Source organism: Rhincodon typus, chromosome 10 (assembly GCF_021869965.1).
Source record: "Rhincodon typus isolate 14 chromosome 10, sRhiTyp1.1, whole genome shotgun sequence".
NCBI classification, from domain to species: domain Eukaryota; kingdom Metazoa; phylum Chordata; class Chondrichthyes; order Orectolobiformes; family Rhincodontidae; genus Rhincodon; species Rhincodon typus.
The window spans coordinates 33,078,141-33,093,274 of NC_063341.1; the positions used below are offsets into that span (position 1 = coordinate 33,078,141).

Here is a 15,134-nt window from a genome sequence, read left to right on the forward strand (position 1 = left end):
TCATCAGAAAAGGCTTTTCTGATGAAGGGTCTAGGCCCGAAACGTCAGCCTTTCTGCTCCTATGATGCTGCTTGGCCTGCTGTGTTCATCCAGCCCTGCACCTTGTTGTCTCGGATTCTCCAGCATCTGCAGTTACTACTATCTCTGATCCAATGAGAACAAGCCCATCCTACTCAACCTCTCCTCATTACATCAAAAAAAAGCCCATTATACCCAGAATCAACCTAATGAACCTTCTCTGGATTGCCTCCAATAGTAATATATCACTCCTGACATAAGGAGACTAAAACTGTCCATGGAGTATTCTGGGTGTGGGTGTGGTCTCCTTTTTAGCACTCTAATTGATTTGAAATATAGGCTAATACTCTATTTTTCTTCCCCATTAGCCAATGAACTCAGATGCTATCTTAGATTATAGAAGTGAACATACAGTCACCAAGTCATTAATAATTTTAGATAACTTTGAAACAAGCACCGATCCTTTTTGCACACTACTAGTCACAGATCACCATTTTAAAAATGTCCCCGTTATTCCAACGTTGTCTTCTATTAACTAGACAGTCCTCTAACCGTGCTAATATAGTACTGTCAATACAGGGGGCTCTTATCCTATTTAGTAGCCTTAGTGATTGTACCTTATCAAACACCTTTTGGAAATCCATATATCTTAAATCTACTGATCCCCCTTTATCTGTCCTGCTTGTTCCTACTTTGCATAATTCTAGCAAATTTGCCTGCCATGTTTTCCCTTCATCAAGCCATGCTTACTGGGCTCAATTATATTGTATTTTTCCAAATGCTCCACTATCATGCTTTATAATGGATCCTAACATTTTTCAAATTATGAATGTTAAGCCAGCTAACCTATACTTACACGTTTGCTGTACCTCCTCCTTTTTGAATAAAAACATTTTACTGCATGAATCACATTAGATTGCAGATATAGCATGAAAACAAAAAGGCTAATGGGATTGTATTCATTTATTACAAGAGGTATTAAGCATACAAGGATGTTATTCTTCAGTCATCCAAGGCATTGGTGAGACCGTATCTTGAGTTCTGCATACAGTTATGACTTCCCTTTTTAAGGAAGATAATAACATGCATTGTAGGTGGTTCACAGGAGGATGAGATTAATAACTGGAATGAGTCTGCTGTCTTATGCAGATAAGTTAAGCTTGCTTACATTAGAGAGTGTAGAAGAGTTACGGGTGACCAGTATGAAATGTATAAGAGCCTGATGGTTCTTGACGAGGGGGACATGGAAAAGATATTTCCTCTTGTGAGTCAGTCCAGAGTTAGGGGTGATTGCTTTGAAATTAGTGGTCAGCCTTTTCAGACAGAGATGAACAGATTGTTTTCTCCCATTGGGAGTTTGGGAGTTTGGAACACTGCCTCAAAAGGCAATGAAGGTGAAGTAGTTTACTCCACATCTCTTTACCCCCACCTCAACATGTTCTTACACAGGACCCTGTATGAGGACTTGAAAAATGTAAAATGATTGCAGTGTGAAACCTTTCCACACCAGTGGTGGAGAATAAGAATATTGTGCAACATGGGTCTCTCAAGATATCTTGTGAAGCAGTCCAGACTGATGTTGAAGCCTCAGAAGCATTTCCCAGATTGGTTTAGGAAGTGATTAAGGGTGGTGGTTATTGCTTAACATTCTGTGAACACAATCTCAACATAGGCTTCTATACGCTACGTGTGTTGAATAACATTGCGATTTTCAGGAACACAGCTACCACATTAAAGTCAAAGACTACCTGTACCTTCAAAGACATGATCATATTTGCAGAAACGACTGCACTTAATGTCAGAGTAGCACTCAGTACACTTTGTCAACGTCTCTACTACTAGGCTTCAAAAAGGCACAGGCAGGCCCTTCATTAAATTCAAATATACTGGCTCAGAAACTTCAAATTTGCATTTCTAAAGATCAGCAATTGCTGATGTCCAGCTTCTGTCCCACATTGTCATTTTTGTCATCAGCAGGAGCCTCTTCCTGTTAAGCAGCTTTTTCAAGCTGAAAATTACAATCTACTCATGTGCTCAAGACCTTCATCAGGGACTGTGAATGGAGTTCATTCCTTGAAATGGCAGAATTGCAAGAATTATGTAGTGAATACATGTATTTGTTCAGACACTGTAAACCAGACAGAATTGACTGATCTATTAAGCACCACTAAAAATCCCAGAATCTCTCAAAATTTCACTCATCCAGTTCCTGCAAAATTGTAACCTTGATCACTATGCTTTTAAATTTAAACAAAAGTGATGACATCTTACAAGTGCTGAGTAAAATTGTTTTAAATTCTTAAAATATGTTGTACAATGGAGGCATGACAATTACATTTACATGATGAAATTTTAATCCAGCAGAACTAAATTGAATTATTAGATATTTTGATTTATTTGGCACATTGTTGAACTCTATCTGTACAAGAAAAATATTCTGCTCCACAAATAGATGGAAAAAGTGAAAAGTATGCATGTTCCCTGATAAATACAGAGCATACCACCATGATTTAATAAGCAATCATGGCTAAATTACATATATTTTGCAACAGCTCAGTTTATAATATTTATAGATTAATTTTAAAGATTATACATTATAATTTTGAACCCAAGACTGCAAAGTAAAATGAGGAGTCCAATTTAATCTAGGATCTATTTTCATTTGCTGTAAATAGACTTTTAAAGATTATATAAATATATAAATAACAGGAAATACATTTTCTAAGATTTCATGATTAGGATACAAGACATTGCACAAAGCGTATATGAACACACATGCTATACACATTTGATAGTAAGCTTTACACGTTCTTTTTAGCCTACATTTAACCCAGAAGCAATTCCTGTTCATTCAACGTCAACTATAGTTACTTGTAATGCAAAGTTGACTTCACAATCAGGTATACATAGTCTTTATTCTTAATTCCACACGCTATAAATTGAGCATGCAAGGGGACAATTGAAGAGATGCATTTAATACACAACATACTGGCTTTTTAATGCCCCTTGTGTGACCTGGGTAAACTAGTATATAAATCAGAAGGCCAACAACAATTTAAAAAAAAAACTTCTCTGACAAAAGTACACAGTACTCAAAGAATATGGTCCAACACTTCTAAGAACTGTTTGCTTATATATTATTAAAGTAAAAATGGCATGTATATCTACATATGCCAAAATCTCAAATTACTTCAAGGGGCAGAAATTGTATTTAGACAATAATTTTAATTTTTCATGAGTTTTTAAAAAGAGGAATGCCTAAATTACTTAGGATGTTGAGCAGACGAGAATAGTTTAATGAAATCCTGAGTCCTTTTGAAGCAAGGAGATCTACGGCCCATCTACAAAAAGATGCATTGGCACTCAATGTAGTTAACATGCCAATTCATGCATCATGCCAATTCTCACCATCAGAAACAGGGATACAATCATAATACCGTCACATGTGTCGAGGTTAAGTATCAGTGAGGGATGAAAACAGCAGGAAAGTACAATCCTCAGTCTCCTAGCAGTAAATACATCTGAGGAAATGCCAACCCTAAGTTTCAGATGATTTCTTACCCAAGTTGGAGGTTATCCATGATAGTAAATGCTATGGTCTAGGCTCAAGGTTGCTTAAATTGGCCACCAATATTTCCACTCGTTAAATTGAATGCAAACATTTGGAGCTGTAAAGTGCTGTTAGGGAATATCTCAAAGCAGCAAACTTGCTGTAGTCACGAAAATTAAACAAATTATGGAACGCTACGCCTTGGTGTGTACACATGCCTGGTACGTGTTAGGAAACAGACAAAATATACCAGCTAGCTGAGTCAGCTTATCTCTTGTTTCAAAAAAAAAACTGTGGAGTTTAACAGGCGTTTTGGGACATTTCCTCTAATGCCCTAAATTAGATTACATAGTGCTGTATAGGAAGGCATACACCATAAATTCTGACTTTGTTCTTCAGTAAAGATCTTTCTTTACTGATCAGCGATGCTAAATCAGCTGCTTCAACCTTCCCATCAACCGCTTGTAAAATGCCTTAATGGAGTTTAATGTTTGTAGGATTTAGCAAAAAAAAAAGTCATTTTTGGATTTCTCACTATACAAGGGAAGATCTGTATACTTTGTTGAAATGTCACACTGCATTTAAATGTAGATCTTAAAGTGTTTATTTCAGAACAGGAAAGTGGGGATATGTAGATCAAGGTTCAGCTGAAAGTTAGTGAATATTTTATTACGCTATAAATGTTTTAATCTAAATATTAGAGAAAAAGCAGAGAAATTGCTGACTGGAGATGAGAATACCTTGCAGTTTTCTTCATTATATACACAAATGATCTGAGCTTGTGTAGCATGCAACTTCAAAGTTTGTAGATACTGAAGAGAGAGAGGATACACTTAGACTTCAGAATTTAAAGACTGGCAAAGTGGGCAAACATGCAAATGTAACTTAATGCAGGTTAATGTTCCAATTTAAGAGGAACATACAGAAGCATCAACTAGATTATACAATTAAGAAGATAGTTGTGTGTTCACAAACCTTTGAAGATGTCAGAATGTTGATAAGGTGTTAAGAAAGGTTAAAGAAAACTTGGCTTTGTAAACAGGGTAGGCACTGATACAAAACAAAAGCAAGAAACTGAGGCTGAAGTTATATAAATCACTGGTTAGATCTCTGCTGAACTATTGTGTACAATGAGTTCCACATGAGGAAACAAAGGTCTAAGATGGCATAGTACCAAAATGGTAGCAGGGATGTGGTAGTTCAGTCATGTAGAAAGAGTAAAGAAGTTGGAATTGTTCGTCCCTTTCCTTCCTCTACTCAAAGGAGATCAAAATTTAATTACAACAAATTATGGAAAAAACAGTTTCCCAGCAAGTGGATCAGTAAATAGATTTAAAACAATTGGAAAACTGGATAAATAATAATTTCATTTCACATAAGAGTTGTTAAGATCTGCAACAGTACCTGAAGGGGTGGTGGAAACCCATTTCAATTTAAGGATCCAGTTGCCTTTTCAAAATTATCAGCTTGCAGAGTTAGTGGTAGAATCCGGAATGCAAGAAACTAGACAGTTCCTTCAAAAAACACCAGTTGATTCACAGCATATTACAGTAAACTTTGCTTTAACCGGCACCTTATAAACTGATACTCTATAAACCTGCAAAAATTAGACATCTCAAATGCCAAAGTCGACTGTATTGTCCAATTATTATAGTTTATTAACTTCAATGAAATATCAAGGCTCTCTGCGGTTAAGTTTTATTGAAGGCAAAGTTGTAAATCAACTATAATAATTGGACAATACAGTATTTGAGTGATTTATGTTGTAAATACAAGTATAACAGTATACCCTCCTGCATTATGTTTCTATTACTTAGTATCTATTTTTATATTGATTATGTGGACCCCTTGATTATCTGGAATATTTGATCAACCAATATACTCCTGGTCCCATAGGAGCCAGTTAATAAATTGTTTGCTGTACAAAAGTGAAATCAGGATACAGTACCGTGGAGGGGCACAGAAGATGTCATATCTCTTAGCATCCAACCTGTCTTTTGTTGCTATTGATAGGTTGCTCAAGCATTTATGTTGCAGATTCACAATCAAATCATAATTAAAAACTTGTAATTTGCAAACTTTTGCTAGTTCTCAATTCCCTTTAAAATTTTCCACATCTCAACAAATCTGAATAATTCCTTAATCCCTAATAAACAAGAACTAGGTAAATTAGCAAGTAGACTGCATAAAATATTGCTTTGATAGAGATTTAGAAACTTAAAGATAGCTATCTGCAATTTTCTTTTGGAAAATGGTTTTAATCAGAAACTAACAGTTGATACTGTTGGCTTATCACAGTCAATGACATAAAAGAATACATTTAAACTAGAAAGACCTTTAAGCTAAGTAAATAATTCTAATTTTCATAGCATGTAACTATGCTTTGCCTTATGAAATTAGGAAACCTTATGCAGAGTAACAGTTCAATGTACTGTATAAATAAACACTTATACATGGATAACTTCACAACCAAGCAAGCCCATTTATCTGGCAGATATCATTAGACTTAAACCAGACCCATCATTATTGCCTCAGGTCTAGAATTGATGTATGTTTGCTAGCACACATGAAAGCTACTCTATAAAGTTTGCACCTGCTGGAAACCCAAAACAAATACAAGTACTCAATAAAAGATGGTATCTGTAATGGGAAGTGAGGTTCTCAGAGAAAAAAAGGATTTCAACCAAATATTGACTTAACATCTATTTATACATATTGTCTAATCCATTGAGCGCATGACTAGACAGAGTTAAATATTTTTACCTCTAGCATCTCAAAAAGTAATAGGTTTCAATGAAGCTGTTAGATTTAGGCAGCACAGTGGTTAGCACTGCTGCCTCACATCGCCAGAGACGTGGGTTTGATACTCCACCTCGGGGGACTGTGTGTGGAGTTTGCACATTCTACTAGTGTCTGCGTGAGTTTCCTACCAAAGTCCAAAGATGTGCAGGTTAGGTGGATTAGCCAAACAAAAATGGAGGGCTACAGGGATGGGGGTCTGGGTGGGATGCTGTTCAGAAAGATGGGGTGGACTCAATGGGTTGAATGGCCTGATTCCACACTGTAGGGATTCTATGTTTACGTACCAAGGGAGAACTGATTAATCTTTCATGAAAGATAACAATCCGGATTCAGGAATTTTCTTTTTAAATGAAGGGCTTGATAACATTGAGCTAGGCAAATTTGAATTTTTTTTTTAAATTCCAAAAGAATCCCATGGATTGTTTGATTTAGAATGTTGTGAATGGTCTCCGCTATTGAGGCGGAATGTACCACAATCATAATACAAGCATTTTTTTTTAAAAAAAGAGCAAGCTGTTGGATGCAGATTGGTCGAAAGCCTCTTCTGAGATAGGGAAGATTGGAATAAAAATATTTTGTTTTCAGTATTGTAATTATAGAGCATCAAACAGGGAAAAACCTTATTTGCAGACGATACCAAAATTGGTGGCACAGTAGACAGCGAGAAGGTTTTCTAAGATTACAAAGGGATCTTGATCAAATGAGTCAATAGGCTGAAAAATGGCAGATGGTGTTCAGCCTAGGGAAATGCGAGCTATTGTATTTTGGTACAATAAACAAAAGGGTAGGGCTTATATAATTAATAGTAGGGCCTTGGCTGGTGTTGTAGAAGTGGGACCTAGGGGTTCAGGTACATTATTCTTTGAAGTTTGTGTCACATATCGACAGGGTGGTTAAAAAAGCATTTGGCATTCTTGCTTTCATTGCTCAGTCCTTTGAGTACAGGAATTGAGGTCATGTTGAGGTCGTACAGGACATTGGTGAGGCCTCTTCTGGAATACTGCATCCAGTTCTAGTTGCCCAGTTATAGGAAGATTATTATTAAGCTGGAGAGAGTTCAGAAGAGATTTACCAGGATGTTGCCAGGTATGGAAGGTTTGAGTTATTTAAGAAGGCTGGATAAGCTGGGACTTTTTTTTTCCCCCCCAGTGGAGCATAGGAAGTTGAGAGGCAATCTAGTAGCAGTTTATTAAACAAAAAAGGGAAGTAAAGATAAAGTTAATGGAAGCTGTCTTTTTCCTAGGATGGGGGAATTTCAAGACAAGGGGCACATTTTTAAAATGGTGAGAGGAGAGAGAGAGATTTTAAAAAAAAGATATGAGTGACAAAATTGTTTTTTGTTTCACAAAGGGTGGTTTACACGTGAAATGAACTTCCTGAGGAACGGATGGAAGTGGGTACAATTACAATGTTTAAAAGACATTTGGACAAGTACATAAAAAGGAAGGGTTTGGAGGGGTAGGGACAAGTAGGTAGATAGGACTAGTTTAGTTTGGGATTATGTTCAGCAATGGGCTGGTTGGACTGAAGGGCTTGTTTCCATGCTGTATAACTATAACTCAAGAAAGCTGCAAGATACCAGTAATGGTGTGGTATGCACTCTACTGAATGCCTTCTTTGCTTCTTACTGGTTTTTGTTCCCATTGTTTCTATAAACAGGTGACTCCTAGGAAACCTTTCCTGAAAGTTTCACTTGATGGAGCGAGATCATGAAAGATTTGAAGATTTGTACAAATATCGATAAAATCTGATCTTTTAATTCAGTATCTCAGTTTCTGCATTTTCTGAAGGCTTTTAAGTGGCTTCTTCATTGTAATTAACATTGGTTGCTTGATCTTGGGTTTATCCTGGAAGAGCTTGGCCTCGCTGTCAGTTGTGGGGAAGCGATTTTGGTAGATTTCTGGATATTCTCTTTGGAACTGAAGCAGAAAGAGAATTGGTAAATATTTCAATTAAACCAAGTTATTTCTTGTTAACAAACATTCGAATAAGATTTTTCCCAATGTAGGAAAATTTAACATCAGCATAAACATATTATATTAGCACTTAATATTGGCGTCCCTTAAAAAGATGAAATTTCCTAGTTTTTAATCTGTAGCTCAAGATTTTATTTAACAGCTACTAACAGCAATACTTAACTTTCCAAAATTCAAGCATATAAAAACAGATGTCACAATGTCATTGAACTAGCATCAGTGATTTAGCTGGTGCCAAAATATGCCCTATTTCAGTGTATTATTTGCAAAAGTTAGTTTACCTTTTTCTAAGAAGAAATACTAACTTTCAGATGAAGGCAAGGGGACAATGGTCATCCAACATCATGGAGTGGCTGTCCCATGACCATTAGCAGAAAAGGGTTCAGACAATTGATTGACACCGCAAGCTACAAGCCCCTAGATGTATGATTAACAGTAAGTGCTAGGCTCAGGGAGGAGTACGCAGGACAGGAGGAAGACCACCGGGGCCAAGGAAGTTATAGAAGCAAAATTTGCACTGGTAAAGCCATGCAGTGACCAAGAATGAAGCAGACCTAGGGGCAGAATGGAGTTCCTCAGTGGGCACTTTTCATCAAGCAGACCTTGCAGGCAGCAGTTATTGGGCAGTCCCCAAAGATCGGTCTTCACTGAGCAGTCTTCACCAGACAGATGCAAGATGGACCAGAAGGGGAAAAGGAAGACCAAGGGAGGAGTTCCCCAACACCCTTTTCCAAAGAGTGGGATGCTGCCCCCAACAACTTTAACGAGACCAAGATATTCCACACTACCAGAGAACCATCCCCAATTGTCATGGTTGCATTCCTTATCTTGTTAAAGAATGCATCATGTCTAAACTTAAACTATCTGAAAATTACGTGCATATCAACTGACTATACAAAAGATGATGACAAACCCCTAAAAGTAACAATATTCAAATTTCACCAAAATATTCACTGTCAGATGACTCTCCCCAGTTCAGCAATACACAAGTTCTATTATAAACTAGACATAAAAGATTCAATGTTGAATATTCTTGTTGGGTAGGAACAGGTTGACTACCAATTTTACATCCTGCCCAATTTCTTTTCTATTTTAGTCGATGGAGGAGAAATATGACAGGATTATTCATAAGACAGCAAACCATTTCGTGAAGATAACTTAAAAGTTTGAGTCAAAGCTATTATATATTATCCATGGCAAGTAGGATTAAGGGAACATTGCCCCGACACAAAGGAAACTCATTTTCAGGCTTACACAAAAAGTGCATCAACATAGTCTTTGCATTAGACACTGAGAAAGTACTTCATAAATGAAAAGCACCTATTCTAAATTAGAAATTTGGATTTACTCAATTTTTTCTGTATTTGTCAGATTATTGAAGGAGGCAGGATGATTTTAGAAGGCTGTTAAAAAGGCACAAGATCTTTGGCTTTAGAGGTATACTGCAGAAAGCAAGGCAGTTCTGAGGAAGGGTCACCGGACCTGAAACGTTAACTCTGATTTTTTTCTTCACAGATGCTGCCAGACCTGCTGAGCTTTTCCAGCAACTTGTTTTTGTTCCAGTTATTTATGACCTTCATACAGCAGTGGTGTGCCCCAACTGGAGTATTGCAGCCAATGATGATGGATTTATTAGAATAGTACCAGAAGGGAAAATAACAGTTTCTCCCAAGTAGTGACATCTTGGAGGAAAGCACAGGTGCAGAAATAGGACAGTTTGAATGCCGTCAGGAGTATAAGGGACAATCAAAGAATTCAGAAGGATCCCCGCTCTCCCCCCCCCCCCCCCATTCCAGAAATTCGAACGCCCCCCCCCCCCCCCCCCCCCCACCCCATTCCAGAACTAGTGCATCCCAACCGTTACAATACATTCAACTCAAATGAACGCTGCAGGAAAGGATACCAAGAATGCTAACATCATACAAGACTGGGATATGTTGGGGCAAAAAAAGCAAGAGTGGACAGGCAGGAACAGAATAGAAATATTGTCGTCATAGGAATTCAATAATTAGGGGAAGTGACAATATCCTCTGCAGCAATAACCAGCAGTGCAGAAATGTGTTATTGTCTACCTGCAAAAATAAAGCACACCCGAGCAACTGGAGAGGAGCTTTTGTTTGGACTTAGGATGTTCCAGCTGTCATGGGTCCTCATCCTTGATCAATGACAAGGAAGATAAAAGGAAATGTTTTTAAAGAAATAGTGGCAAGTTAGAAACTAATTTTTTTTGAAAATCACTTCATGGTGTGTAATCTGAGATTACAATCCACGTTCAAATCAAAATGTCACTTGCACATTGAATTTCGCTTGCCATTTCTCTGCCCACACCAACTTGTAGCAATTAAGAACATTGACACTATGCTCATTCCAGTTTACAATGCTTGACACTATGCTCATTCCAGTTTACAATGCTTCCAAGTTTCATATCAAATTTTTAAATTGTGCCTTTTACTCCATGTTCTGGAACATTAACTGTACACCAAGAAAAGTAAGGGTCCCAACATTAATATCAGGGAACTCCACCATAAAATCTCCCTCCAACCCGAAATCCATTCAACCATTTGTCTATCACTCAGCCAATTTTGAATCCATGTTGCTACAGTCCCTTTTATGCCATGAGCTCTAACCTTGCTTGCAAGTCTGTTGAATAATACAAAGTCAAATGCATTCTAGACTAAGTTAAGTTTCTGGCAAATTGGCAACTCAAAATGTTAAGGATGGGGATTAAGCTTTGGTAATATCATTGAATATTAAGTCAAGGTAATAAGGTTATCTTTTTAAGAGATATCTATTGCTTGACACTCAAGTGGCAAGCAACATTCGTGCCACACGTCAGTTCAAGCCAGAATATAATCCAAATCCTGCTGCATATCAGGAATGGAATGTGCTCTTAACCAAAGAATTCGGAATTAAAAACTGCAAATATTCTCACTTCTGACCTAATGGAATTAAATCAAGTTGCCTGTACAGCAAGGTATGAATATTTCCTTGTCAACTATTGCCCTCCCTCAGCTAACGAATTGGTTCTCATCCACATTCAATATGACTTGGAGGGAGCACCAAAAAGGTGGCATAAGCAGAGAACATACTGAGTGGAAAGGTCCATTATCCATGTCAAGGGTGGCTCAGCTGCACCACTACTGTCCAAGGTAACAGCCATTAAAAGAGCATGTCTACCAGACAGGCCTGCAGTTGGTGAGATAATACAAAAACAGAAACCTACTAGGCCTTGCTGTCAATCTACTGAGAAAGATGCGGTGGACCATGACGATATAGGAGTGACAATTACACAGTTCTTGTGAAGTCCTGTATCCACGAGGAGTAAACACTTCAGTTTGAAGAGACATATTGGACTTGTAACATTAACCTTTTATCTCTCCACAGATGGTGCCAGATATATTGAGTTTCTCCAACACTTTCTGCTTTTAGTTCAGATTTCTAACATCCCCAGTAGTTTGCTTTGATGCCCTTTATCCTGTTGTGGGACATTAACACCATTTAAAGGAAATAGATTTTGAATAGATCTTTCAACTCAGCACCAGGCATCCTTGAGGCTGTGGGCCTTCAGGAGTAGTAGAATTGTATTTTTCCTCATGACCTGGCATATCTTTCACTTAATCATTACCATGAATCCAAGAGATCAAGCCTGGTACAAGGAAGAGTGCAGAAGAACATGCCCAGGGCAGCAACAAGCACACAAAAATGTTCACCAGCAGAAGCAGGAAGTGATAGACAAAAGCTAAGGAATCCCAGGACAAAATTTCGAATAAAGTTCAAATCTTGCCATGTCCAGTCACGAATAGTGATCAATTAACCAGAAGTAGCAGTGGATCCACAAACTATCCCCATCCTTAGGTAGACGAGGAGCACGGTAAAAGACAAGTCTGAAACATTTATACCCATCTTCAGTTAAAAAAAAAAAATGCTGAATGGTCTTTCCGTCTCTGCTTCCCCATAACATTCTCAGCTTCACAAATGCCAGTATTCAGCCATTTGAATTCATGCCACGTGACATCAAGAAATAGTTGATATATTGAATACTGCAAATGCTATGTCCCCTGACAATATCCTGGTAACAGCACTACAGAATTGTGTTCCAATCATGCTGAATTAGGAATTCAGCATGAACACTGGCATATATTTGACAAAATGGAAAATTGTTCAGGAATGCCCTTTTAAAAAATGCAGACAAATCCAATTTTAGCTAATTATTGTTGAATGGAGACAGGTGCAAAGTTTTGGAAGGTGTCATTGACAATGTTATCAAGCTGCAGTTACATAGTAATAAATGAAATACTGATGCTGCGTCTTAGTTCTGCCACATAGGCATTCACCTCTTGACTTCATTACAGCCCTAGTTCAAAACATGGACAAGGGATACAGGAAATTGAGAGAGAAGTGAAGCTAAAAGCAAAAGATCAGCCATAACTTTTAAGAATAGCAAAGCAGGCTCAAAGGGTTGTACGGTCTATTCCTGCTTCTATTTATGTTTTTATTGTGAAATGGTTTGATACAGTAGACAGAAAATGCCTCCAGTTTTTGAGGTGAGCAGAACTGGAGAACATAATTGTAAGTCACTAAAATTCAATGGATAACTAGGAGAATCTTCTGTACTAGAAATATGATGGGAAGATGAAATGTGCCGCTGAAAGGAATAGCTGTACCAGAATCAGAAAGGCACTGAAGGAAAAGCAAGGTAATGTACACAAGGAGGAAAAGAATAAAAAGAATACAGACTGATAAAGGTCAGAACAATCACAAGACGTTTGAGGGTAACAAAAATCATTCTAGATAAAATGGGCCAAAATGGCCAGTTTCCTTCAATAGCACAAGCAACTAAAAATTTCTTGAAAGACAGCATGACAAAGAACCTTTGCAAACTGACATTTGGACAATGAATAAGAATAATCAGTAACGTACTGCATCTGTTTCCAAGGTAACAACATGGACAACTCAGGGTACTGAGAATTCCTCAGTTGTAATTGGTGGTATCCACATGTGCAAAAAGGAAAGGAATTACAGAGCCCCATTTGCTTTGGATTGGTTCTGTTGTTATGCAAAGATAAGTTAAAATAATTCTGAAATCAAAGCTGAATAAATTTAAGATTGGAGCGTTACCTTGCAGAGATGATTTGATGCATTTATGTAAGAGAACAGTTAAATTGACATATTCAGATGGAATCTAAGGAACTATCTTTTTATCCAAAGGATGGTACAGCTTCCTTAAATCGGCTTAGATTATCTGTACAATTGTTTTTGCTCACCAAAAACAGACAGACAAACAAACAAAGTCACACGACAGAGGTAGTTCCTTTGCCTACTTGTTTAAGTTTTTTCCTCTTGTCTTTAATGGACATCTTTTTGTCTTCTACAATATTTTCCAGCAACTCAGCTATGGCAATCTGAGATACAGAAACCTTTTGTGCTTCAAATTCTCTGGTGCTTATCTGTTGACAGAATGTATACATTGGAACCTCAGCATTCATGTTTGCGCAGGAATATGTAATCTGAAAAATAAGAAAGTATAAAATTAATACACAGTAACTCAAAATGCTGGAAGTACATTGGACTAAGATTCACATCACTCCTGTGCTGTATAAAGTTGAGGCATTCACTAACACATCCTTACAAAATAATTACCAATAGATGTGTATATACCTGGACATTTTGGAGATGATTGATGTGGCTGTCGACAGCATTCTGCAAATAAGGTGGTACCTGCAGAATTTCCTGATGGTGGTCCAATATAAAGGAAACAAGTCGTGTGCCTAATAATTCATCAAGGTCAGCTTCTTTTTCACAACGTAGTATACAACGTGAAAAGGTCTGAATCACCTATTAAGCAAACCAAGATATGCAGTAAAAGAATAGCAAGCCAATTCTTATCTTTCATTTTCTCTTTTTTGCTGAAGAGCTTTTATCCCCCCGAAGACAAACTTACGATTAGAATGTCAGCTCACCTGTTTATCACTCAAGTGACCATTCTTTACAATTATGTCTACACAATGAGATTCAGACATTGGTGGTCATACGGTAGTACTACATGCGGGTCTGGTGTGTCCAGACACAAATGCCCAGTGGAGGACACCAAGAATATTCGTGAACATATGTTCAGGTTGATTTAGTGTTCACACAAGGAATGTAAACAAGTGTTCCATTCTTAGCTGTGCCAATGTCCATTGTTATAAAAAAGATTATTGAAAAATAGAACAATGGGAAAAAGGAAAATTGAGGTTGCAATTAAAGAAAGACCAATTCTACTTGTGGGTGGATCATAAATTGCAATTTATGCTGGAAAAGAAAAAGGGGATTTTAGAATAACTTTGACAAGGGCTAGTTGAAACAGAGATAGTAGGAACTGCAGATGCTGGAGAATCTGAGATAACAAGGTGTAGAGCTGGATGAACACAGCAGGCCAAGCAGCATCACAGGAGCAGGAAGGCTGACGTTTCGGGCCGAGACCCTTCTTCAGAAATGGGGGAGGGGAAGGGGGTTCTGAAATAAATAGGGAGAGAGGGGGAGGCGAATAGAAGACGGATAGAGGAGAGGATAGATGGAGAGGAAACAGACAGTTCAAAGAGGCGGACATGGAGCCTGTAAAGGTGAGTGTAGGTGGGGAGGTAGGGAGGAGATAGGTCAGTCCAGGAAGGATGGACAGGTCAAGGGGGCAGGATGAGGTTAGTAGGTAGGAGATGGGGGTGCGGCTTGAGGTGGGAGGAGGGGATAGGTGGGAGGAAGAACAGGTTAGGGAGGCGGGGACGAGCTGGGCTGGTTTTTGGATGCGGTAG

General features: G+C 38.0%; 1 protein-coding gene across 1 annotated transcript in view; it reads right to left on the reverse strand.

The window, feature by feature from the left end:
- Nucleotides 1–8,130: 8,130 nt before the first annotated feature.
- LOC109912823 (DEP domain-containing protein 1B) overlaps nucleotides 8,131–15,134 on the reverse strand; it is a 30,086-nt gene continuing 23,082 nt past the window's right edge. Inside the window, exons 10-12 of the mRNA XM_020512262.2 lie at nucleotides 14,005–14,181; nucleotides 13,668–13,853; nucleotides 8,131–8,289 (exon numbers count right to left, since the gene is read on the reverse strand). Of these exons, the coding sequence (XP_020367851.2) occupies nucleotides 8,131–8,289; nucleotides 13,668–13,853; nucleotides 14,005–14,181 (522 nt within the window). The remainder of the gene's footprint in view (nucleotides 8,290–13,667; nucleotides 13,854–14,004; nucleotides 14,182–15,134) is intronic.